Source organism: Aptenodytes patagonicus, chromosome Z (genome assembly GCF_965638725.1).
Source record: "Aptenodytes patagonicus chromosome Z, bAptPat1.pri.cur, whole genome shotgun sequence".
Lineage (NCBI taxonomy): Eukaryota > Metazoa > Chordata > Aves > Sphenisciformes > Spheniscidae > Aptenodytes > Aptenodytes patagonicus.
This window is the reverse complement of record NC_134982.1, coordinates 49,756,770-49,780,340: the sequence shown is the minus strand read 5'-3', so window position 1 is coordinate 49,780,340 and position 23,571 is coordinate 49,756,770. Positions and strand designations below refer to the sequence as shown.

Here is a 23,571-nt window from a genome sequence, read left to right as displayed (position 1 = left end):
TGTAAGATTGAGAAATCTTTAATCTTATTGGTAGCTTGACTATTCACTATACCATAATCTCTGTTCTGTGCTCTTGCACAAAAAGATCTAGCTACATTTAAAAACCAAAACCAAACCCAAACCAAACTTTGTGGATTAAACAGTTCTTGAATTGGAAACAATGTTTGGTGTGAAATCCAAAGGGAAAATGCTTTACTTTTCTAACTTACTCTATTTTATTGTAAGAGAAATGCTGAATTCTTACACTGCTACCGACCCCAAAACTTGGTATTTGAAGACTTTTCCATATTCATTTTATGCTTTGTACTTTTGGTTGGCAATATCTCTCCCCACTCTTGAATTCCACTTTTGCTTATTGATTTCTTTTTAATATAGAATGGATTTATAAAGCCTGATTTTTCTACAGGCATATATAGGAAGGGTTAAAACATATCATGCAGTCTTTCTAGTAACTTCTTCATTTATTCACACTTACTCAGCTAATTTGTGTTTGTGTTACACCTTGATATCTTAAGAGAAGAAAAAGTGGTTGTTCTTCATGAGATCCATCCTGCTGGGAGTTGGTTGTGAATGTTGAGAGATGAGTGGCATGCTTGAAAGACTGCAGTTAAAGAATTTGTTTTCCACAATTTATTTGTTACTCAAACTGATTCAGAACAAGTATAAGAATTGTACAAGGAAAAATACTCTCATAATTTGGGAAAAGAAACAGTTGTAATGAGGCTATATTATTTGCTAGCATCTTTCAGAACAGATTATTATGGAGATCAATTAGAAGATATTATGCATTTCCCTAAATATTGTATGATGCTGTTTTCAGTGAATACTTGTCATTTGGCACTGAACAGTAATTTCAAAAATCAAATGGAAACTTTGCAGAAGAATGAGATACCACAAACCTTGTGTAGCAGGAGGTTGTTTCTGACTTAATGTTCAGCTTAACTGTTTCCATGTGTGATTTTTTTTTGACTCGGATGCATGGATAAAAATGGATTTTTAAAAAGTGAATCCACCTTCTGCTTGCTTTATGCTTTCGTTAGACTTTGTATAAATGTTCCAATACTTGTTTTGTTTCTTTGTTTTACAGTCTCTGAAGAAGGTTAGAAAAGATTCTACTGTTCTCCCCATCTGCATTACAGTGTTTCTCTCCTATCTGCCTGAGGCTGGCCAGTATTCTAGCTTTTTTCTGTACTTGCGACAGGTAAATGTTTGTGTCTTCACATTTTACTAAGGATGTTTAGATAAGTATTCCCTAAGACCTGTTTCTTGTTGAAGACTTTGCTCAGAAAACTGCTTTCTGGCAAAATGCAGCTTTAAAAAATAAAGGCAGGGTACTTTGCTAAGCCAAGAACTGAATAACACTTGACTCCTGATGCATAAACCCTGCCATAGCTTAAGCATGTGTTCATAAAGTTAAGCAGACCTTTGTTCCCATTCAGTGCAGCCGTTTGTGTGTCTCTACGTGGGATCTTGCCTGTTGAAGAGCTATTGTGTCTGTGGGAGGGGATAGACAACTTCAATTTCCAGATACATGACTTCCTCTGTCTCCTTTTTTTAAGGTGGTTTTTTTCCTGTGTGGATTTCTTGGCAAGCAGTCGAGTCAAGGATTATTCTCGAAAGTGGACACTTCCTGTATGGATTTAGATTATAAGCAGGGATCAGTGTTTTCTTTGAAGAATATATCTCTCTGCTAATGACTGTCCTGGATTGTGTTTGGCATTTGTTTTATGCATTTTCTGCTTCTTTTCAGATTATAGGTTTTGGATCTACTAGCATTGCGGCATTTATAGCTGTGGTAGGCATTCTGTCTATAATAGCTCAGGTAAGCTTTATTCTTTTTAGTGTTTTATAAAACAGTACAAACTGAATGCCGAGGCACACTCTTCTGACTTAAGCTTGTCTATGAACTTCTTACATGCTCTAAAATGCCAGTGTATCTTGCATTCGCTAAAGGTTATATTCATATAGTCTGTGTAAATGTCTTGCTTTAAATCGGCTTTCCTTAGAAATACTGGACCTGGGCATCAGAAAATGAAACTAAAATTTGCTAAGCTTGGATCAGTAAGTTTACTGGAACTCTGGCTTTAAATGATTAAAATGATGTAGGAAATTGATTACTTAATGCAAGGCCTTCTGAAAGGGAAACATGTTATTTTAAGCAAAAGTCATGCTACTTGCACCTATTCAGTTGGCTCATGCTATCAAACCTGCGTTCAAGAAATGCAGGTATTGACATGGTCTGTCTAGGGCTCCTTAGGCTCAGCATGGAGGCTGAGAAACTGTGAGGCCTTGGTATATTGCTTTCATACCTCTTAATTGGCAACAGTGAGCTGGTTTTTGGACAGGTCCTTTATACGTTTTAGAAATCAAACAGTTTTTATGGTGTGATCTTTGGTATCTTTATGGGTACAGTTTGTCTTTCTGTGGTGATAACAGGAAGAGGAATGGCACATACAATGTGCTGTAACTGTGTTGCTGTCCTTAGCAGAGTGGAGGTCTTACTGTTTTCATGTAAACAACACATTCCTCAGTGTTTACCAGTTTTACTGGTGTCAGTTGTGTCCTTCAGTATCAATACAAGTCATTATTTTAATCCTTGCTCTGTGGTTTGTTCTGATGCTTTTATGTGCACTCACATTTGCCAATCATACTTTATTCAGACCAGTATTTTGCTAAAAATCTCTAAAATGGCAGCCCTTCTGGTTCATAATTTTCAGTGTTAAAATGAGGAAACTCTGCATTGATTTTTGAACTCTTCTTTGAAGAGTGCAGCTTACTGAAATAAGCTTTGCTTCATAAATACCGATTTGTGTTGGCATGTTGGATATCTCCAGAAAGAACTGATCACATGTAGATAGAATTACTGTATTTTTGCTATTTAGCTTTCAAACTAGCTTTGTCTAAGAATGAGAAGAAAACTTGTGTGAGTAGATGTACATGAGAGAGAAGTATGCTCTGCTCTGCAATCCTTCTAGTTCCTTTTCTCTGGCTTTTTACTGATGCATTGCTGAGTTTCTCATGTTAAAGAAAAACATGTGCACTGTTAACTGAGTGAAGTTGTCCATATGGACTTTACCTTACTAGGAACAGCCTGCTTCTTGCCATGAGTGTATTGCTGTTGTATCTGAATTGGGACCTCCTTTTCCTCAGCAGTAACACTTCCAACAGATGAGAAACAATGGTCTTCCTTTAGGATTAGTTTCCATGTGCAGATAAGAAGGTCATATGAGTGGTGTAAAGGGTCAGCAGAAAATGTAATTAAAGATGCCTAGGAATTGGCCTTGGCCAAATTTCAATGCATGTGGTGAAGTTGGAAAAGCAGCAGGATTTACTTGTTGGTTTTAATTGTAAATTTGGATAGTAATTCACCTGACCTAAAGAAACTACTGTTTTCTGAGCTAACAGCCTTTTTTCCTCTAGTATTTGTAGATACTGGTAAATTCATCCCATATCCAGCCTGTACTATCTTAACTTGGTACCAGCATTTATTGTGGAACTCTCTAGTCTGTAATGAAACAGAATTCTAGAGGTGGGAACAAAAGCCTGTTTACAGTAGAAACAGACACTGAGATACAATGTCCATAGAGAAGGCAATACAGCCTTCAGGACTTCTCGATGTCCTGAAGTAGAAACTCTTTAATAGTTAAGAATGTCTGTACATCAAATGTTGATATGACTAGTCTGCATTTTGGACTTAATACAGGGGAAGTAAGAGTGCGAATAGTGTGAACGTCCTCAGCAGTTGAAAGGTCTTCAGAATTACTTTGTGTAGAAGGAGAAATTACTTTAGCGATCTGGCTTTTTAAAATAACTTTTGGATGAACCAATTTCTCTTGCAGACTGTGTTTCTCAGTATCTTGATGAGGTCGATAGGGAACAAAAATACAGTTCTCCTTGGCCTTGGCTTTCAAATCCTTCAGTTGGCTTGGTATGGTTTTGGATCTCAGTCTTGGTAAGCACGCATTTTCATAGATACATGCCTGTTAAGCAACTGAGAATGTTTTTCTAAGAAATTCTACCATTTAGTTCTGTTGTCATGAGTATTTAAATGTTCTGTGAATTAAGCATTCTCATTTGCATTACACTAGCAAAGTTTGGTCTGCATTTTGCACATGTAGGAATGATAGAATTTTCCAGTGTAAGTTGCAGACTAACAGCCCTTTTGAAAAAAGAGTCTTTGCACCATTTTGGTCCACTGAGTTTTATGTCTACAAATGTAGTTAAAACTTTTTCTTAAACTCACAAGCTAGTAAGTAGTGTGTTCTCTCCAGTAATTCCATTAGATCCATTCTATCAATCAGTTACTGGACCTCTACATTTTTAATTTTTTTCCAACACATCATTTTCTTAATATATTTGGTCATAGAAACTATTTAGAGCTTCTTTTGTTGGAAAAACTGTCTGTAAGTAAAGTGAACTAGAACTGTAAGCTGGAACAGCTTTTTCTTTACAAAGTTTGTCCTACTGACGGTGATGAATGCTTGTTCTTTATCAGAGCACTTCCTAGTCAGTTGTACAAGTTAGAGACCTGCCTCAATGGGACACCCTGTGAAATTGTTCCCTTGTACAGCCTTTGGAGAGGAAAAGCCCATGCATCACTTCACTCCCACTCCCTTCTTTTCCTCTGCTGTAATAGCTAGTGTAGAATCAAATGTGCTTCTGTTCCAACAAGCTCAGGGTAATTTGTGGGAGCGGAGCAGGAAGAAGGCCTGACCAGATAATTTCCAGTCTTTAGGTATTTTAATAAGAGCGCTTTTGAAAGGGCGTTAAGCCTTAAATGGGCGTACCCTTGTGGCCCTTTGTGGGGGTGTGGGGAGTAATTATATGGGCAATCTCATTTTTAATTCAAATTATGTATTTAACACAGGATGATGTGGGCAGCAGGAGCTGTAGCAGCAATGTCAAGCATTACGTTCCCAGCAATCAGTGCTCTGGTTTCACGAAACGCAGAGTCAGATCAACAAGGTGAGTATTGATTGAATTTCTGTTTCAGCATCAGACTGCTTTCTTGGATGACTCTTCTGTCTAGAAAGCAGAACACTTATCTAGGTGTACTTTTCAAATATGTTGATGAATAGTGAGCTGCTTTGGTAGTAGCTGTGGAAGTCTGCCAATCTATGTAGAGGGGAAGGAGGTACACAAATTCATCAAATTTGTATTGCAAAATACATAGTTTCTGTCTGACCAGCTACTTCTTTTCTAGCTTCCTGTAAAAGTACTACAAAAGCAACAGGAACATGTGGTGACTTTCATGTTTTTTCCTTCCTCTTTTTTTGTTAAAAGTAATATTCTTTAAGTAGAGAGTGAGGATTAATGTAACAATACCATCTTTTTAATGGAAACTAAACCCACATCTTAACAGATTAAAATAAGCCTATGCAAGAAGCTCTATTCTGTGTGGAAAAGTTGGCCCTATTTGCTATAATACTTCAGATTTTCAAGAAATAGAAAAGGAAGCTTAAGTAAATAGTTGATTTGAGAAAGCAGAAAAATTCATTGATTTTGATGTGAAGGGGAATGAACAATCAGAAATAACTTCATTTAAAATGAAGTGAGGGAAGGAATCATCACAAGTGTAACACTGGCATACAATAACTGAATTCAGTGTTCTCTTTAAAAAAAAATCCTGTACATGTAAGTGTCAGTCTTGCTTTAACATTGTACAACTTTAAGTTAGGTAAGTGCAGTTAATATGGGCGGTATAAAGGAGGTGCAGTTCTAGGAGGCAGATTTCTATTGAGTTTGAAAGGTGCAAAAGACAGTATGTTATGTGGCTTTTTTTACCATTCCCCTCTTCCCCATTTTTGTTTCTAATAGAGACATTTAAAAGAGTCTTAAAAGACTTGTTTTCTATTTATGTAATGAAATGAATAGTTTAGTTAAGTTGACAGAAGTCATTGATCTTTCATTTTACATAGAGGAAACTGCTGTTAATAGCTCAGGCATACAATAGTTTCTAGAGTGAAGTTTTGCCACCTAGTGGCACGAAGATTTTAAGCTTACATGTCAACCTATGAAGAAAAAACTTGGACAACTTTCTTTTTGGCGTGTTTTCTTTCCTTCCATTTTACAAGTTACTGCCTTAAGAAGGAAGGGAATACGCAGACTACTAATATTGTAAAAATAGTGTTCTGTAGAATATTAATCTGTAAGATCGTCAAAAAACATTTTACACTGTTGTCACAATCACTTAATGAAGTTTAAACAGAAATATACCCATAGAACTTCGATTAATCAAGCTTTCAAAATAATCTAATGTAGAACTGCAACCAATCTGGTATTGCGAATTTACTGCCCCGAATAAGTTACTTGGTACTTAAATCCTGGTTTTCGACTGGTGAAAGGAAGAAATCTGTTACAGTTTGTGCATGTTTTACCAATAACAACCCTTAACACATGGATATATTACTCTAAATTTCACCTGAAAATAAATTCAGCAGGTACCATGTGTAACCTCTGCTTTCTTCATTCTAGGCTTTGGGTGGGGGTGGAAGAACTCTAATACAGAAAATTAGACTTTCACATAAATTCAGTCGCTGATATTCAAAACTCATATCGCTTCCAGTAGCATGCAAGTACAGTGACAGAACTATGGTCATGCAGAGGATTGTTTTAACCCAGCAAAGCTGTCTTCAGTGTGTTTCTTAAGATCTTGGTATGTGGAAATAATTATGAGGTGTGCTATTTTGGAACAGCCATTAGAATACACTCAGAGCTGTTGGCTCCGAGTGTTTTATTCTTGATTAAAAAAAACCCCAAATCCTACTCTTATTTTTTTTCTTCATTAGGTGTTGTCCAAGGAATAATAACTGGAATAAGAGGTCTGTGCAATGGCCTGGGACCAGCACTGTATGGCTTTATTTTCTTTCTCTTTCATGTGGAGCTCAATGAATTGCCACCTGATCAGTCTTCTGGAAAAAAAGCAATGCAAGATCCCAGTGATGAGGTAAGTTTAAAATTTGGTGTGAAGTTTGCAGTGTAGAACTCATAAGGGTAAATGTCTGTCATTTTTGGTTGATTTAAAGTCTTGATATTGATTTCTTGAACTACTTAATTCTCACTTGTCAGCTTTATTGAAATATTAAGATAGCTCATAATTTAAATTTGATAGTAAATATTTAGATTTACAGTAGTAGCAGCTTTGGTTTCAGTATTCTAGTGGAACCAGTTAACTTCTTTTGATGTAAATCTACTCAAAACACAGCTGTAATCCTGAATTACAGCAAAACATAAAGTTTTGACAATAGGAAGGTCATTTTTGGTTACTCCATAAATTATAACAAGTTTATTTTTGAACCTCATAGCAATAGGTTAATTATTCATGTAAACAGTAATTAAGTATACAGTTGAGGTACATATTTTTTTTTTCAATGGCAGTAACAATCACCTGCTGTCAATCACCTTTCCTTACCTGTATGAAACCTGGGGGGGAGGGGAGAAGTCAGTCCTATACAACATTTCTTTGGAACTCCCTTCAGTCTTTTCTTGTATCCCTTCTATCTTTGTTTCAGGTCTGCATTTTTGTCTGCTTTGTTCTTTCCTATTTGGCTTCCAAAATACCAAATATATGCTTACCAGAGTTTGGAGAATCTTACGGACCCTTTTTTCTTTTTAGCTTGATTGCTCTGACCTCTTCAGCTACAACTTCATTGCTTTTTCCAAATACTAAGAATGCTTTTTTCAGAGAGCTGATGATCTCTTAGCTTGTCATTAAGCTGATTAAGAAAGACAACAGATTAGCGGAACATGTAAATAACTGGTGGCTGTTACCGTGGAAACAACTGTTTGTTGTTCATCCCCCAGTCCGTGCATGTTTCCAGGTATTAACTGTAACCAGTGCTTGAACATATTGCTCACTGCTGTACCTATGGTGAGGTGCTCCATAATTTGCTCAAGCAAACTGAGTAGAGTTTTAGAGTAAGGGGGCAAAGACACTATTCTTGTTGTACAAAAAGGAAACTGTAGTAAAATGTGAGAAAACCTTTATAATCATGATTTCAGGTTTTCAAGAGCTTTGTCATGGTTCCACTAGTTAAGATTTCACTCTTGAACTCCATTTTTTAAAGCATCAAATCACATAAGCTTTTCTTGGGGGCAGGTAGTGTGTTGGCTTTTTGACCTTGTACACACATTTCTATTACAAGTAATTTCAGTATCTTCTGTTACTTTAAGAATATCTGTGTGGGTTTTTTTGTTGAAGTAGCCCAGATGTATCGTAGTGGAGCAACTGACTGTTCCAGAAAGTTATAAATGAGTCAAAACTTCTGTTGTGGAATTTTCTAAAGCTTGTGGTAGAAGAAATTCCTGCTCTGAAGCCTAATGTATGAGCTTCCTTACAAAATAATGATTTTTCTAAGCTGTAAGTGTAAACTAAACCGTCGTTTCAGACGTCCTTGTTTTCTTGAAAACCTACTTAATAAATAAGTAGGCATTTTTTAGTTAGCAGTACAGCAAAATCAGTAAGTATTTGCATAACTAAGATTGCTTTTTATTCTAATTTCAGGGGGACAGCTCTTATGTTTAATTATGTATGTACTCATAAGCTTTGTTAAATGTCTGTAATTACATCTCTCCCTGTTAATAGTTACCAGGCACCTAACACTTAAAACTATTATTCAGGAAAATAACAGTACAATTTTTTTCCTACTAATTCTTATGTTCAAGTCTAATATAACAGTGGGAAAGAACTCCACAATTTAAATATTACATAGCTTTAAAAATTGAGCTAAGTAAAATGAGTGGAAGTGAAAACCAGGGAATGCACCAAGATTAGACAAGGAAATTAGCAAATGTGTACAAGCCTAGCTTACAACACTAGTACTAGTACCTTGGATTTGCAAGGCCCAAATGCAAGCTACCTGTCTCTTGATTTCGTTCAGTGTTTTAAATTGATAACTAGGAGCTGCTTTACAGATACACGTAGTTTGCAAAATGGTTTATTTATTTTATTAAACACTAATAAATGTTCACTAAGAAGCGTTTTAATAACAAGTTTAAATGGTCAAGTACCTTGTTTCAAAAGTCTGTGGAACTGCAGTTAACTGATATAATGTGTTTTAGTCTGTGACAAGCATTGTTAATACTTTTTTGACGCTTAAACTTGTATTATAACCCTGCTTGTCAAAGGCAATGAGTCTATAGGAACTCAGTTGAGAATGCAGTGTTACTGTGCTGAACCTTGATCAAACCCGGTGTGCTGTTGAGGTGAATTAAAACCAGTTCTTCCTCCTTTGTTTCCACTACTGTAATACTGGGTGTTACTGCAACTACAGGAAATAGATTTTTCAGTTGTTGTCAGAAATAGGTTATTTATATAGGTACTGCTAAAGTTATTAATGTGAAGAGTAAATTTGGTTGTGTAACTTTTGACACATTTCACTTTGAGAGAGCTGTCTTGTCCAATTTAAAAAAACCTAAACATTTAAGTTTTAACTTAACTAGTGAAAGCTGATAATTGTCATAATTTAGTATGGTACCTTTCAGATATAAAGTCTTCTGTGTTCACTGATGGACAGAGTGCTAAACCAAATTGTTCGATGCAATGGTTCTGTAAACCTTCATATTCAAACAGTGATGGCAGGAAAGTCTGGATGCAAATTTCAGTTATTTAACGTGTAGAGTAAATGGAGGACAATACATCCTAGTGGTCATTTCTGGTGGTTTTTTAAACAGCTCAAACTTACTTTTTTTCTTTTTTAACTTGCCTTTAAGTATTCATTTCTGTTACTCTAGAGGACTTAAGAATAGGATTTTATTGAATATCACTTTTTTGTTTTTCTCGTGGAAGTGGGAGAGCTGCAATGTTACCACAGGTCACACTTGTGATTCTCTTCCGTCAAAGAAAAGATCGATGCACCTATTCAAGAAAGATTGTGTATCTGCCCTACAGAGCATATATAGTAAAAGTTAAGCATATCTGTCTTAATACCCATTTAAATAACTGTTTTCAAAACTGGAGACCCTAAAGAGGAGAGTGAGGTTGCATCATTATAATTATCCACAGGGAGCCCTTACAGCAAACAGTGCAGTCATAGGCTGTGTTTGGAGAGTAATAATAACACTTGACAATGCAATGACTAAGGACTGCTCTTCAAAACTTCTTACTCTCTTCAGTGAAACTGCAATAGTGGAATATTCAAAATCTGCTCAGATAAATCAGCTGTTATACTACAAATGAGGATATTAATTTATGGAAGTTTATTACATTCTTTAAGTACTTGTGGGCTTAGCACCACTTGAAGATTTAAGTAATATTGTTAATATAAATTCTGTTAATATGATTATTTACTTTAAATTTAGAGACCATCAGCTGAAAAATTAGGCCTCTGCTTGTAACAAGAGTTGAAGCAAAGGAAATATCCTGTTACTGTATGCTTAATTTCAGCTACTTTCCCACTTCCTGTATTAGAATAACTTCCTGCATTTCATTTGGTAGGAAAAAAGTACACTGGATTGACAAGTTTCATCGTGTGATTTTTATTTAGTTTTAGTTGACAAAAATACAGAAAAGTTGTTTAAGGTTAAAAAAAGAAATCGCTGTATTGCTGACACTTTATTTTGTAAAGTTTTGTCATCAAACTTAGCTTGTTTAAAATTAGTCTTATAACCTTTCTGGTGCTTGTTTTTAATTGTGGTTATGAAATGTGGATATTGTATTTTAAATTTTAAAATAAACTGCTTAGAAGCAAGAGAGAATAACTCCAAATACCAAGTTACCATACATGCCAGCAACCTGGCTCTGCAGTGAGAACGGTATGTACTGCATAGCCTGCTGTTACTTTCCTCACTCATGTATTAGTTTTTGGGGATGTTTGTTTATTCAGCTAACTTGATTCTAAAGTATGTCAGCCATGGAAGCAAGTGGAAAAAATGAAGTTAAGTTAAAGATTTATTGAGCATTTGTACTTCTGGATGTTGAAGCCTTATTAATCTTCAGAGGAGTCTTGCTGATTTAACAGGCATGTTGCCTAAAGAAAAAAAAAAAATTACAAAGAAGCATCTGTCAATGTCTGTTTTATCTGCTAGGCAGTCCTATTGTCAGTTGGTAGTTTTATGCATGTTTCTGGTTTTTAGATCAGTGTGCAGATCAGGTGAGGAATTCGTGGGGATTGTGGATGCAGAAAATTCATGTTGCTGGGCACATACGAACTTGTTTGCATAAACTTTGTAGCCACTGTAAATACATCTCCCATTATCTCCTGCCTTAATGGTATAGTTCTCAATGCAGAAGTCAATGTCTAAAACTTCATTAATTCCTTGATATGCTTGTTTCCCCACAGAGAGCAATCATTCCCGGTCCACCCTTCCTTGTTGGAGCATGCATTGTTCTTCTGGCTTTTCTAGTCGCCTTATTTATTCCTGAGCACAGCAAAGCCAGCAGTATCAGAAAACACAGCAACAGCATCAGCAGTACTCTGAGTAACAACCTAGACCGAAGTAGTGAAGAGGACATTGAACCATTGCTGCAAGATAGCAGTGTATGAAGGCTAACTTCTGAGGAGACTATGGAACAAACTCATGCGCTGAATTGCGGCTCTGGAAGCTTGGTGGGATGTACAGAGCATCTGGCCTCTGAAAGGAAGGCAGCTGTGTACAAGGGAAGGTCACGTGCTGTGACTCGATCAACCTATGATACTCAAGGTTGATACCATACTTGCAGGAGGGTTTGTTTAGCATGGCAGGTCACAACTAGGTGTGATTCTACCCAATACTGGACTGCAAATGCTATGTCAAATCCTGGTATTGGGTAGAAACCCGAATATACAGACATAATGGAATTTTTTTTGAAGTTTGAATGTTCAGTTCCCAAAGTTGTATGCAAAATAATCAGGTTTGAGGCAGAACAGTTTCTGCCACCACTGTTAAAGGTTGTTTTGCGTTTCTTATGCCTTTTGTCTGCACGTATGCCACATGTAGTCCTCACCATGTGAGAGGGACTGATCTTTATAGTTCTGGTATCTGAAATAGTGGTTATCAATAAAAGTAATTAAATTTCCTGAAGACACATCCTCAAATATTACTTAGTAACAGGAAGTCCAGTAGTTACCAGAAAGCAATGATGAAACTGAGATGACTTCTGAGGGTGTATGGTCACACATGACAGTCATTACCCATAAATGAAGGTCATATTGAAGTCTTAAACCCACATTCCAGAACAGTCAGTTCTGAGCAGTTAAAGCAAATCCAGATTGCACCTGAGAGCACTGGTCACATTAATGTTTTGCTGATAAAAAAATAGAATTTTAATTATAAAATGAGCAGCGTCAGAAATATGGATACTCCTGACTTCTGAGGCAGGAAAAACAGTGGGTGCCAGAGTAGTTTACATCAAGAAATATGTATATTTATTGCATTTTGTCACTTTATCTGCCATATGAAACAATCTTTCCTATTAATTCTTTTCACCCCTGCCTTAATTGCTACTTAGTGTTCAGTTATTAATCATATTTAGCCTTCATATCACTGTCTTATCTGCTGAAACTCATGGATATATTAATATCAATTTCCTTTCTAAAAGATGCTTTAAAGGACCTATGAATGGCTACAAATGTGCTAATTTTTAGAGACATTTTATGAAAAATACACAGATTTATATGTATTTTGCTGCAGTGTAAATGGACCATTAAACCGAACTTTAATAAAGTACTCCTATGAATGTTTTATATGTATGCAATATATGTAGATATTTGTAAGGAGTTTTAATTTTTCCATATGGGGTGCTGTGTAAATCATGTATTTATAAATGTAATGAGGGTACTGACAGATATACAGTTTTTTAAAAGGATTGTGTATTGACTGAACAAATTTTAAAAATATATATTTTGAAACTTGTTCCACATTAAGCAGAGATAACAAACCTTTTGTACTATGCAGTTTGGTTTTTAAAGTAATAAAGCTTCCTAATGCATAATAAATCTGCATCGTAAGCTTTCTAGGTTTCACGTGTAAGTGTGTGTTCTTCCGGGTTCACTATTGTGCCTTCCCTGCTTCGGAACAGAAGTCGTTTAATCCTAGTGCTGGATTACAGTACCTGAATTCCTGTTGTACTGTTGTGTTGTGTCTGTGTCATCAAGCATGGTGAAAAGCATGCTTTGCTCAGAAGTCCATTTGGTGTCTGACATGGTGTCCACTGGGGTAGAGAAGTGGAAAGAGTGGAAGGGAGTCAGTTTAAAAAAAAAAAAAAGGCATTGCTGATCTGAACAGTACTACAGAATGAAGATGCTTTTTCTGATGAGGCTTAGGTGTTTCTTTTACTTTGAATTACTTGGAATTCAAGCCTGGGCTTTTATGCTGGATATTTTATTTTTGCGGCAGGCCAGACTGCAGTCAAGTAGGTTTTGCATGATCCCAGAGTAGAATATCTTAAACTTGGTGTGGAACTTAAGAGATCATACAGTATGTTAGTGTTAAAAGTAGCAGGTGCCAAATTTATTACTGCTAATAGTGTTCCAGCAATAGATCAAATCTGAATTTTTAAAGTAGAATCTCAGAATCACAGGATGGTTGTGGTTGGAAGGGACCTTTAAAGATCATGGGGCACGAACATCTTTCACTAGAGCAGGTTGCTCAGAGGTCAGGTCCAACCTGACCTTGAACATTTCCAGGGATGGGGCATCCACAACTTCTCTGGGCAACCTGTTCCAGTGTCTCACCACCCTCATCGTAAAAAATTTCTTCCTTATGTCCAATCTAAACTTACCCTTTTCAGTTTAGAACTGTTGCCCCTTGTCCTGTCACTGCAGGCCCTGGTAAAACGTCTCTGTCTTTCTTATAAGCCCTCTTCATGTATTGAAGGGGTCTCCCTGGAGCCTTCTCTTCTCCAGGCTGAACAATCTAAACTCTCTCAGCCGTTCTTCACAGGAGAGGTGTTCCATCCCTCTGACTGTTTTCGTGGCCCTCCCCTAGACCCGCTCCACAGGTCCATGTCTTTCTTGTGCTGGGGAACCCAGAGCTGGATGCAAAAAAAAATATTTTGAGCATGCACCCATACTGTATATATTTACAAATTATATAGATGTACTGCTGTACTAATAAAGTACATTATATAAAAAAAAAGGTGAGATATAGATTAAGTAAACAATTTAAAAATACTCTTTTGCTCTCACTAGAAAATTAGTATCTCTCAATGAGTGATGCTGTGGAATATACTTCATTATTTGTGAAAATCTTGGTTTAACACTGTGGTACAGAGATTCAAAGGTCTGGTTCTAAGTTCAAGTTATTTTGATACTTGGTTTTAATGGCTGTCATTGCTGAAAAAGATACTTCACAAAGATACATAGATCCAAATGGAAGAAATGTGTTGCTGGCTGTGCTTACTAAATTGTGATGCTCATTTTTCAATCCCATTCACCAGTTACGCAAAGGTGTTTGTTAAAATTCAGCTAGTAAGTTTCCATGTTCCCTGATGTCAATCAGTTGTTCTTGCAAGCTAACTGGAAGGTCTTGAATTTTTGTGGTTTTTAACAAAAGGATTGAAAACCCACTAAAACTTTTCATTTAGAAGATTTTTAAACAGGTTAGAAAATTGTTTCCAAGTTCAAGTGTACAGGTAGGAGAGTTTTTATAGGTGACACCTTTGCACTGCTTTTCACAACAAAATCACATGATGATGGATACACTTCCAAACTTCTGTTTTCAAAATGCTCTCTCCATACAATGAGTTTCTTGAAAAAAGCAGTTATTTTCTCACGCATTGTTAAAATGTCACCTTTACTTTGAAGAGACAGATTAAATGTTTTTATTTTTCTAAAATACCCGCCTAGGTAGCATAGTACTGACAGGCCCTTTTCATCACAGAAAAGGTCAGCAGATTTGGAACAGTTGCTTGTCTTTCTGTGAAAGAAAATTGTGTACTCATCTTTTGACAACTCTTCTTAGCACTTTGCCACGAGATAACCAGTGAACCTTGGTGGTACAAAAGACTTTCATGGTCACTCCCCATCACTTCCAAAGTATTGTAAAGATTCTAGTATTGAAAGGTCTTGTTTTTATAAAATTAACCACACCGATGACTTCTTGTAGCAGTTTCTGCACTTCTGGCTCCAACTTACTTGCTGCACTAGTTTGCCCATGAGTGATCCAGTGAATGAATTTCACTATTGCTGTATCCTTATCCCGGGATCCTTTTTTTATTCCAGTCAAAGCAGCCACTCAATCAGTGGTTACACTTGTACAGTTTTTCCATAAAACATCATTTTTATTAAAGAAACCGTTTACAGTTGAGAATATATCTTCTCCAGTACATCTTTCCTTTAGTGACTCACAAAAAAGTTGTTCTCCGTGTATTTTGTCATTTAAAAAATCCAGCAAACACCATAAACTGAGACAGGTTAGGAACACCTGTACTTTCATCCAACTGTATAAGGAACCTCCCACACCCCATAACTTGTTCTAATACTTGTTTCTTCAAACCTCCAGCAATGTTTTCTATGAAATTTTGTAAAGTACTGGATTGAGTATCACGTGACTTTAAACATAGCTGAAAAAACTTGTAAAGGTTTGTCTTCATGTCCTGGATGGCTATGCCCTGCTAATCCTGATGGATTCATACTGTTTTTAGCTAACACCTAAAGACACAAGATGCGCTTAAACTGAGCTTCGTTGTTAGTGATACTGGATGTAAATTCGTATTTCAAATAGTTGTCTTGATAGTTTTGAATTTTTTTGGCCAACTTTTTGTCAAATTTGATTAGATTGTCATTGATACTACCATGCAATGTGGTTGACGAAGGGCTCATACGAGGAGCAGAAGTGTCAGCTCTGCAGCTTTCTTGTTTGTTTGTGCTCATATTATTAGTATTAACTTCAACCTGCAGGGTTTTTTTCAGGAATCTTTTTAAGCCACTTGATCATTTTGTGAGTGTTAGTTTGGTTACAACCAGGTAATATAATCTGTAGATCCGCTTAACTGGGCACATGTAAACTGCGGTATGTCACAATACACTGAAAGCGAACGAATGAGTGAGGGTGCCACTGTCAACCCCTCTCTGCGTTGTGAAGCACCCACTCTTCCCCAGGGATACCTCGTGTACTGTCTACGTAATGTGTGACCATCTGACATACAGATGAAATGAGGGTGCCAGCGTTAAGACTTATTAAATATTAGTAAAGCTTGATTTCTTTCTTACTTTTTTAGATAACCCCCCCTCAAAATTCTAATATTTTCTTCCTACACCCCAGTGGATTGCCTTGCGCACCCCCGGGGTGTTCACCCCCTGATTGGGAGACCACTACTCCAGAGCATGTTTAATTGTAGCGTAAGAATGTGCAATAACAGTAAGATAGTGCCTCACTTCCTCAGGGAGGTAATGGGCACGCTTCTTTAGGGCAGCTGCTGGTCTTCATTTGTGTTGAGCTGTGCTTCCCTGATTCAGAGAAACAAAGTTCTAGTTCTGCTGCAACATATCTTTCTTATTCTTTTTTCAGGAGAAATCGAACATAGTCTTGCCCCCACAAAAGTAGGGGAGGGGAGGAGGTGTCCTGGTTTCGGCAGGGATAGAGTTAATTTCTTTTCTAGTAGCTGGTACAGTGTTTTGGATTTAGGATGAGAACAATGTTGATAACACACCCATGTTTTAGTTGTTGCTAGGTAATGCTTACACCAGCCAAGGACTTTTCAGCTTCCCATGTTCTACCGACTGAGAAGGCTGGAGGTGCACAAGAAGCTGGGAGGGGGCACAGCCAAACTGGCCAAAGGGACATTCCATACCATGTGACGTCATGCTCAGTACATAAACTGGGGAAAGCTGGCCGGGGGGGCCGCTGCTCGGGGACTGGCTGGGCATTGGTCAGCGGGTGGTGAGCAATTGTACTGTGCATCACTTGCTTTGTGTATTATTATTATTATTATCATATTACTATTATCATTTTATTTCAATTATTAAACTGTTTTTATCTCAACCCATGAGTTTTTCTCACTTGTGCTCTTCCAATTCTCTCCCCCATCCCACCGGGTGGGGGGGAGTGAGCGAGCGGCTGCGTGGTGCTTAGTTACCAACTGAAATTAAACCACGACAGGAGGGAAGAGAGATGAAAGATCGGGAAAACTATGCTTAGGATACTTGTTTCCTTTTCCTCTTCCTCTGTGCAGAGATTTTGCGCTGCTGTGTGTATGCATTTATCACAAAAAGATGATGCTACTGTACTTTGATTATAACATACTGGGAGATTATAATAAAACCTTGATCTATGATTTAGATTGTTTAAACAAGTGTGTTAACCAATCTGTTATATATACTGGCATCAGAATGTCTTTTAACGAGACGAGACTTTGGTTTAAAAAGTTGTTCAAAAACTCTCCTGCTCAGACTTTCCTGGTGATGTGATCCAAGAGCCTTCAGTTGTAGGGTCTTCCAAGCTTAATTGGCTAAGCTCAGACACGTCCTAGTCAATCTGAAAATGTTTGGGAACCAGGATGAGAAGACAAGCAGAATAGCCTATTTTTTGTATGGTTGAGGAAAACAAGCATGATTTCTAGTCCTCTGTTTATTTGCATGCTGTCGCATGTGTTGTGTTTCAGGAGCTTGGTGGTGAGGAGATTGATCTAAGAATAGAGGTAAAGGCTTGAAGCCTTTTTAAATAATATAGTTTAAATAACTATATTAAACCAGTTTTTTATTTTCTAGACAATTTTTCTTGAAAAAGCGTTGCAGAAAAGACGGTACTATTTGTCTTCTCTCATTGCCTCAAAAAAGAACAGTCTTGCTCCGTTCTCTAAAAGAACACTTTGCAATAAGAGGAAGGAAGATGTTGGGCAAGATTCAAGATACTCTCCCAGGCCTAGTATTGCTACTCCCTGGCACTTGCAGCCTGTCTATTTTGTGTTGGTATAAAGGTGCCTTTACCTTATGTATCGCATATTCAGCATCAGCACCTTAAAGCAAGAGTGTTAGAATCTTTCCTTAATTTGAAAGTAATTGCTGGATCAGTTGCTGAATCCCTGAGAAGTATAGAGCTGGGTAATGTAAATGCAATCGACTGAATTAGGTGCTAACAATTCTGAAGTCAGAATATTTTTTATAACCCTTGGTTTGGTTAGCAGGAGAAAATGGCCACTTCTGATTGCATACCCAAATGAGTATTTAGGCTTATGGATTTCAGAAAGTTGCTTGTATCTGAAGTGTCCCCTGACTGCTGCTTTATGTATCCCTTAATGCTTATGTATCAATATAATTGTGTAAGAAACAGGCTGTAAAGGAAACTGTGCTGCTAGCTCTGCTCCATTTGAACGAAGGCAAAAATCTGCTGAGAAGGACTTACTTAGTGACGATGCAACAAAAACTGACAGTGAACAGGCAAGCAAGATCAACCATGTCAAATGACTTTTCTACACATGTGGAAAGCATTGATGCTCTTCAAAACTTTGCTGTGGTTGTATTGTTTTGTCCAGAAAATCTGTCTTACAGGCAGATTTTGTCCTACAGGCAACAATTTTTCTTTCCTTTCTCCTCTTCCCAGTTTTGATAAAGAGTATTTTTAAGCATATTTTTACGCTTTGCAGCAAAATACTGCAGTCTTTTCTGAAAATGATGAGTTGTCTTTTGTTAGAGATACTTAATCATATATGGAGGTGTCTGCTGTATGGTATGCAGATACCACTTTTGACAACTTGATGCATTTTTGCAGAGCAGTGATTCAAACATCCCTGTGAAAAATAGTGAGGGAAAAAAAAACATGACAAAATTGTTCTAGTAACAGACTGAAGTGTTAAGCGCTGAAGAAAAAATGGAACATACAGATCTAAGCATCCTTCCATGTTGCTTAAAACTCCAAAGGAGCTTTTTCTTCCTGTCTTACTTCTTCATGCCTGCATGATAACAGAAATATATTTTGTTATCATTGGCTGCATCTGTTGCTGGCTTGTAAGTAGCTGCAACTTCTGTAGGCTTGCCCAGCTAGCCCTCTAACCTGTACACTTTGTGCTCATGCTTAAATGCATTGGGACTTTTAATTCAATGCTGCTAGTGACCCCAGAAAGTTTTAAACATGCATTTAAGTGCTAGTAGAATACTTTAAATACAATATTTGAAGAAGTGTACAAAAGGTGTACATTTTCTGTTTTTGTTAACACTGAGAAATAAAACTGAAAAAGACGATGGTTGTATATAAATATTCACTAGACTATGCCACCTAAAGCCAATTGCATTCTGCAGATCCTTGTCAGGCACACATTTTGACCTCTGAGGGAGGTTGCAGGCCTCTGTGCAGTCCTTAGAGGAAACAGCTGTTTGCAGAGCTGCTAATTTGCATTCTTAACTAGTGGTTAAGGATTTAATGTGCTTGGACAATGGGTTTCCATTTTTCCTCAAGAAGCAAGCTTTCCCTGCCAGTGAGTTAGCTTTCATTTTTCAAACATGAAGGCACGTTGGGGCAAATACCTTGGGAAATATGGAGCACTGAAAACTCCTAATGATTATGGAACCAAGGAATCCAAAATAAATCCAGATTTTTTTTATTTTTAATACAAATCACATGGATACAAAAGATGTGGCAAGATCAAGAGAAGAGTTCAATTTTTAGTGTTTCAGAATAATTCTGAAATTATTTATCTGTATATGAAATACATCAGCAGCACCACAGCTGCCCTTCCTGAAGGTGAAAGAAAAGAAAAATGTGATAAAGGTCAGACTGTCAGGCAGCATATTATGAACAAAACAACTTTCCTAGGGTAGAGCCTCACCAAGAGTGGGCTGGTGCCACCTTGACATTACAGCATCTGTCAAAAGGAAAAACAACTCATGACTCTAGGCAATAACTGAAGGTAGTAAAATCAACCCATTTGCCCTATTTCTCCCATCTCTAGGGGGAAAAAACGTCAAGCTACCGTGTAGCAATAATATTAAAAAGTTCTGCACAGGTGCCTCAAGCAGCTGGTTGAGGTCTTGGTCTTTTATTTTATTAGGAAATACACAAGGGTAAAACCTTATCTCTAAGTTTGTGGAAGGAGCCCAGGGCAAATATCTTTGAATTTATTTGCTTTTACTCAGTGTTGAATGTAGTTATATTTGGAAAAGGGACTATAAAAACAGAACAGGAAAGATTCCATGTGTGCCTTTCGAGGTAAAGATTTTAATTTTAAATAGGATGCTTATTTTTCCTTCATTGCTAAGACTCCAAACTCAACCTGAGATTTTCAACTTGTGCTGTTATATTTCTAACACAATTAACAGAAATGCTGACCCACCTAAGATGTAGGGTAAGTGTGATAAAAGTGCATTTGGGATAGCATGGGGTTACTGAAGAGAGAGAATGAAAGCAAGCAGCTTGACTTCCTTAACCAACTGAGTTTTCAAACCCGGTAAAAATCCCATGAAGTGAGCAAGCTTTATCTGGAAGTTGATACAATAAAGATTAGTACTCATTGCAAGAAGGTTTTGTTAAAATCATTCAGTTAAAAAGTGCTTTACTTGCAGTAAGACCTAGCTTTGAAATGAAATATTTTTGACATCCCATTGATCAATGACTTTGGCCAAGGTTATATCTGAACTATATCTAGTTTTTTTAAAGTAATCCTATGAATCAAAAGCTAGTAGGAAAACCTGCACACCAAACTTGATCTCTGAAAACTGAAAAATTTGGCCTTCAAAGAAGAGAATTCAGCCCCGTCTCACAGAGCCATTTTCCTGTGATACCCTGGGTGCTACAAGCTTTTCCAGTATTCATTCATCCCCTTAGAGGAAAACTTACAGCTTCAGATACCTTGTTCTTTAAAGCTGGGAGAGTCCAGTTACTGCAGTCTCAGGTGTTCATGTCACAGCTGATTCTAGTAGGATACACTTCCTTAACTCCAGTGTATAAAAATGTCTTTTGTTTATTTGTTCATGTTCCAATATTTTTTCCCCCCTGACATGACAACTCTTTTCTGACCATGCGACTTTTGAGAAGATTTCTAGTAGTTGGTATAACTATATATTCAGCAGCAAATAACCATGCTTGAATCGGAGTGTTTAGAGGCTTGTTGTCACAGGAACGCTAGTTTAATGCTTTCTTGTGTCCTTTTTGTCCTGCATAAAAAAGATCTACAAGTCTAAGGGAAGGGTCATGCAGCAGTGCTATTTAGAGCATTGTATGTGCTGGTCGCTTAAGCCTTGACTACATCATTTCTTTGCTAACCAAGGTTTAGATGATTAATCCCGTTGACAGCAGGGACTGGAAGTGCCTTGCACTGCTAGTTGCAGCTGTCTAGAAAGCCTAGTTTTAGTAGTAAAAATATCCGGAAATCTTGACTTTTGTTGTCACAGTGTTAGCCTTCACATCATGGTCTCAGGAGTACTTTAAGGTGTAGGTGTCTTTGTGAAAAGATCGTACCACTTTATTCTTAAGTAGAATTAGTCATAGGAGGAAATCTTAGCTGAGGAAGTAGTACATCCATCCACAAAACCCAGTGCGTTGTTCGAGTTAGTGCCTTAAGGCACTTCAAATGCTTGGGTAGAACATCACACATGCTTCTTGGATGTTAGTCTGAGGCCTTCTTGTCAGCTTTTTTAGAAAATACAATGCCTGCATTATGGCAAAAAGCTATTGAACTATCTAAAAAAATGATATCTGGCATCACCTTTCAACTCATAGAACCATAAAGAGCTTTACCAACTGGATGCAAACTTTGTTTCTAATGCTACATAAGACAACCCCCAGTAAAGGACAGACTGAGGGAGTGAAGAGTCCTTTTTGTGTTGATCTCTTTGAAAGTGCCAGTTGTGAAATCTGAGGTCAGTTTCATTAATGCATTCTGTGGATGGACTAAAAGTCCTCACCTACTCATGCACAATGCAATATAGTCTCTGTTCATATCTCACAGAAGTTTTAGTAAGCTTAAATAGTCGTCTTCTGTCTGTGTACAGATTAGTCTGGATTTCACTAAACTGAAAAAAATTTTTTTTTTCAAAAATAATCAGCCTCTGTGCAGTAAAAATATACTTGCCAAAGCAGATGATGGAAAGTAGAACACGTTCCTGTTTTATAATTAAACGTGGCAAATAGCAGGATACCTTTGGCAAGAATCAGCTGTTGTGTTAAATGAACTTGTGATTGAAAGTAGTCAGACACAGGAAGAGCTGTGCCTCTGTGGGGTTAGATGGCTAAATTCCTGAAAAACAAATAGAAACAAACTAAGATAATTAACCTAAAAGAATGTATAGAGATTTGTACCAAAAATATTAAGACTGGTATGACTGAAGTGTGAACAGAAGAGTGTGTTAAAGCCTTAGAAACAGCCAAACAAGCGTATGGTATGTGTTAATTGCTACAGAATGCTGTACATAGTTTCATTCATATGACTTGATAGCAAGAAGAAAAAACCTGAAATATTAATGGTGTCAAGGTGAGGGGTCTGGAGCCATAAAATACCCGTATAGGAAAAAAAAAGAACCACAAGTCTCGGGCATTTTGCTCGAGGTTTACAAGGGGTGAGACAAATTACAGAGGTGAAAGATCCCAAGCAGTGTCCACACAGAAGGATTATAAAAAGCACATCCCCCAGTCAGTGTGTCAGTCAACCAAAAAGAAATCCAGATGTGTGAGAGCTGAGTAGACAGTGGTGCTTGTCCTCCATGTCATGCCCAAGCGATCCCGGCCAGACTGCTTAAGTTGCATGCCTTGGTACTTGTTAGTATGCAATTGCATGCACAGTGTATCTGAGTTCATTTTGTTAAATGAAATCACCTTCCTCTTCTGTAACATCTTGCACTGAATTTTGCTACACTAGCTTCCCACAAATAGAGGAGTGAGTTAAAAGCCCTGGTGTGACTGACAGCATTTTAGTAGAGTGGGTGGTGGCTGGCAAGTGCTTTGCTCTGTGTCCGCAAAAGTAAGTGGTACCACCAAGCAGGAAAGCTGTCAGAGGATAATTTCTTTGGTGGCAATGCTAGTTCTGAAATGGTTTGGTTTTAGTGTCCATTATCTCAGGCAGATGAGCTAACTGTGCAGCTGCATTACAGAAAATTTAGGAATGCTGCTCTCTGTGCAGAAGTGAAGCCTGCATCAAGAAAAGCTCGTAAGTATAAGAAAAGAAAGCAAGCATATGTATGTGTATTGATGGCACTTATTGTTGGAGGGAGGAAAACAAATCCCTGGGCAGGTGTTGGATTGTGTGGGTTAGAAAGTGAAAACTGGAAGTCGAGATCAATGAACCTTTGGCACTCGAAAGTTTTTATGCTGTAGAGAGTGAAGGCTGTGGAGGGGATTATATGCAACATCATAGAAATTGGCCAGTGCTGGCACAGCACAGTGTGATCCAAGAGGTGACAAATGTGCTAGTCTTTGTAGAGTCATGGACAGCACTGGAACGGTGTGACTGTCAGCCTGAAGTCTCCATCACACATGTTGTTTGGAGATAGCTAAAGGCAAAAGGTTTAAGGGCTGATTGGATGTTCTTGTGACAGAGAAACCTGGCCCAAGTACAAGGCCCAAGGAATCTGTTCAGTGTATAGGAAAACCACTCTGAGAAAAGAGACTCTTAAGTAGAGACAATTAGGGGAAGCGCTTCAAAACTGCTCTGAACCAAGTCGCTAGTGCAGCTGCAGCCTGAAGGGAACATATTTTCCTTTGCCTGCTTTAATCGCTCTCGCAGGG

General features: G+C 37.5%; 1 protein-coding gene across 2 annotated transcripts in view; it reads left to right on the top strand.

The window, feature by feature from the left end:
- Window positions 1-12,932, top strand: part of SLC71A2 (solute carrier family 71 member 2) — a 39,021-nt gene extending 26,089 nt beyond the window's left edge. Inside the window, exons 7-12 of one of the 2 annotated variants that reach the window (XM_076362439.1) lie at window positions 1,088-1,201; window positions 1,751-1,822; window positions 3,840-3,952; window positions 4,868-4,965; window positions 6,789-6,946; window positions 11,280-12,932. In XM_076362439.1, the coding sequence (XP_076218554.1) occupies window positions 1,088-1,201; window positions 1,751-1,822; window positions 3,840-3,952; window positions 4,868-4,965; window positions 6,789-6,946; window positions 11,280-11,483 (759 nt within the window). In that variant the 3' untranslated portion in view covers window positions 11,484-12,932. Of the gene's footprint in view, window positions 1-1,087; window positions 1,202-1,750; window positions 1,823-3,839; window positions 3,953-4,867; window positions 4,966-6,788; window positions 6,947-10,682; window positions 11,150-11,279 lie in introns of those variants that run through there. The other variant, XM_076362440.1, reaches the window with a different exon arrangement.
- The last annotated feature ends 10,639 nt before the right edge of the window (window positions 12,933-23,571 follow it).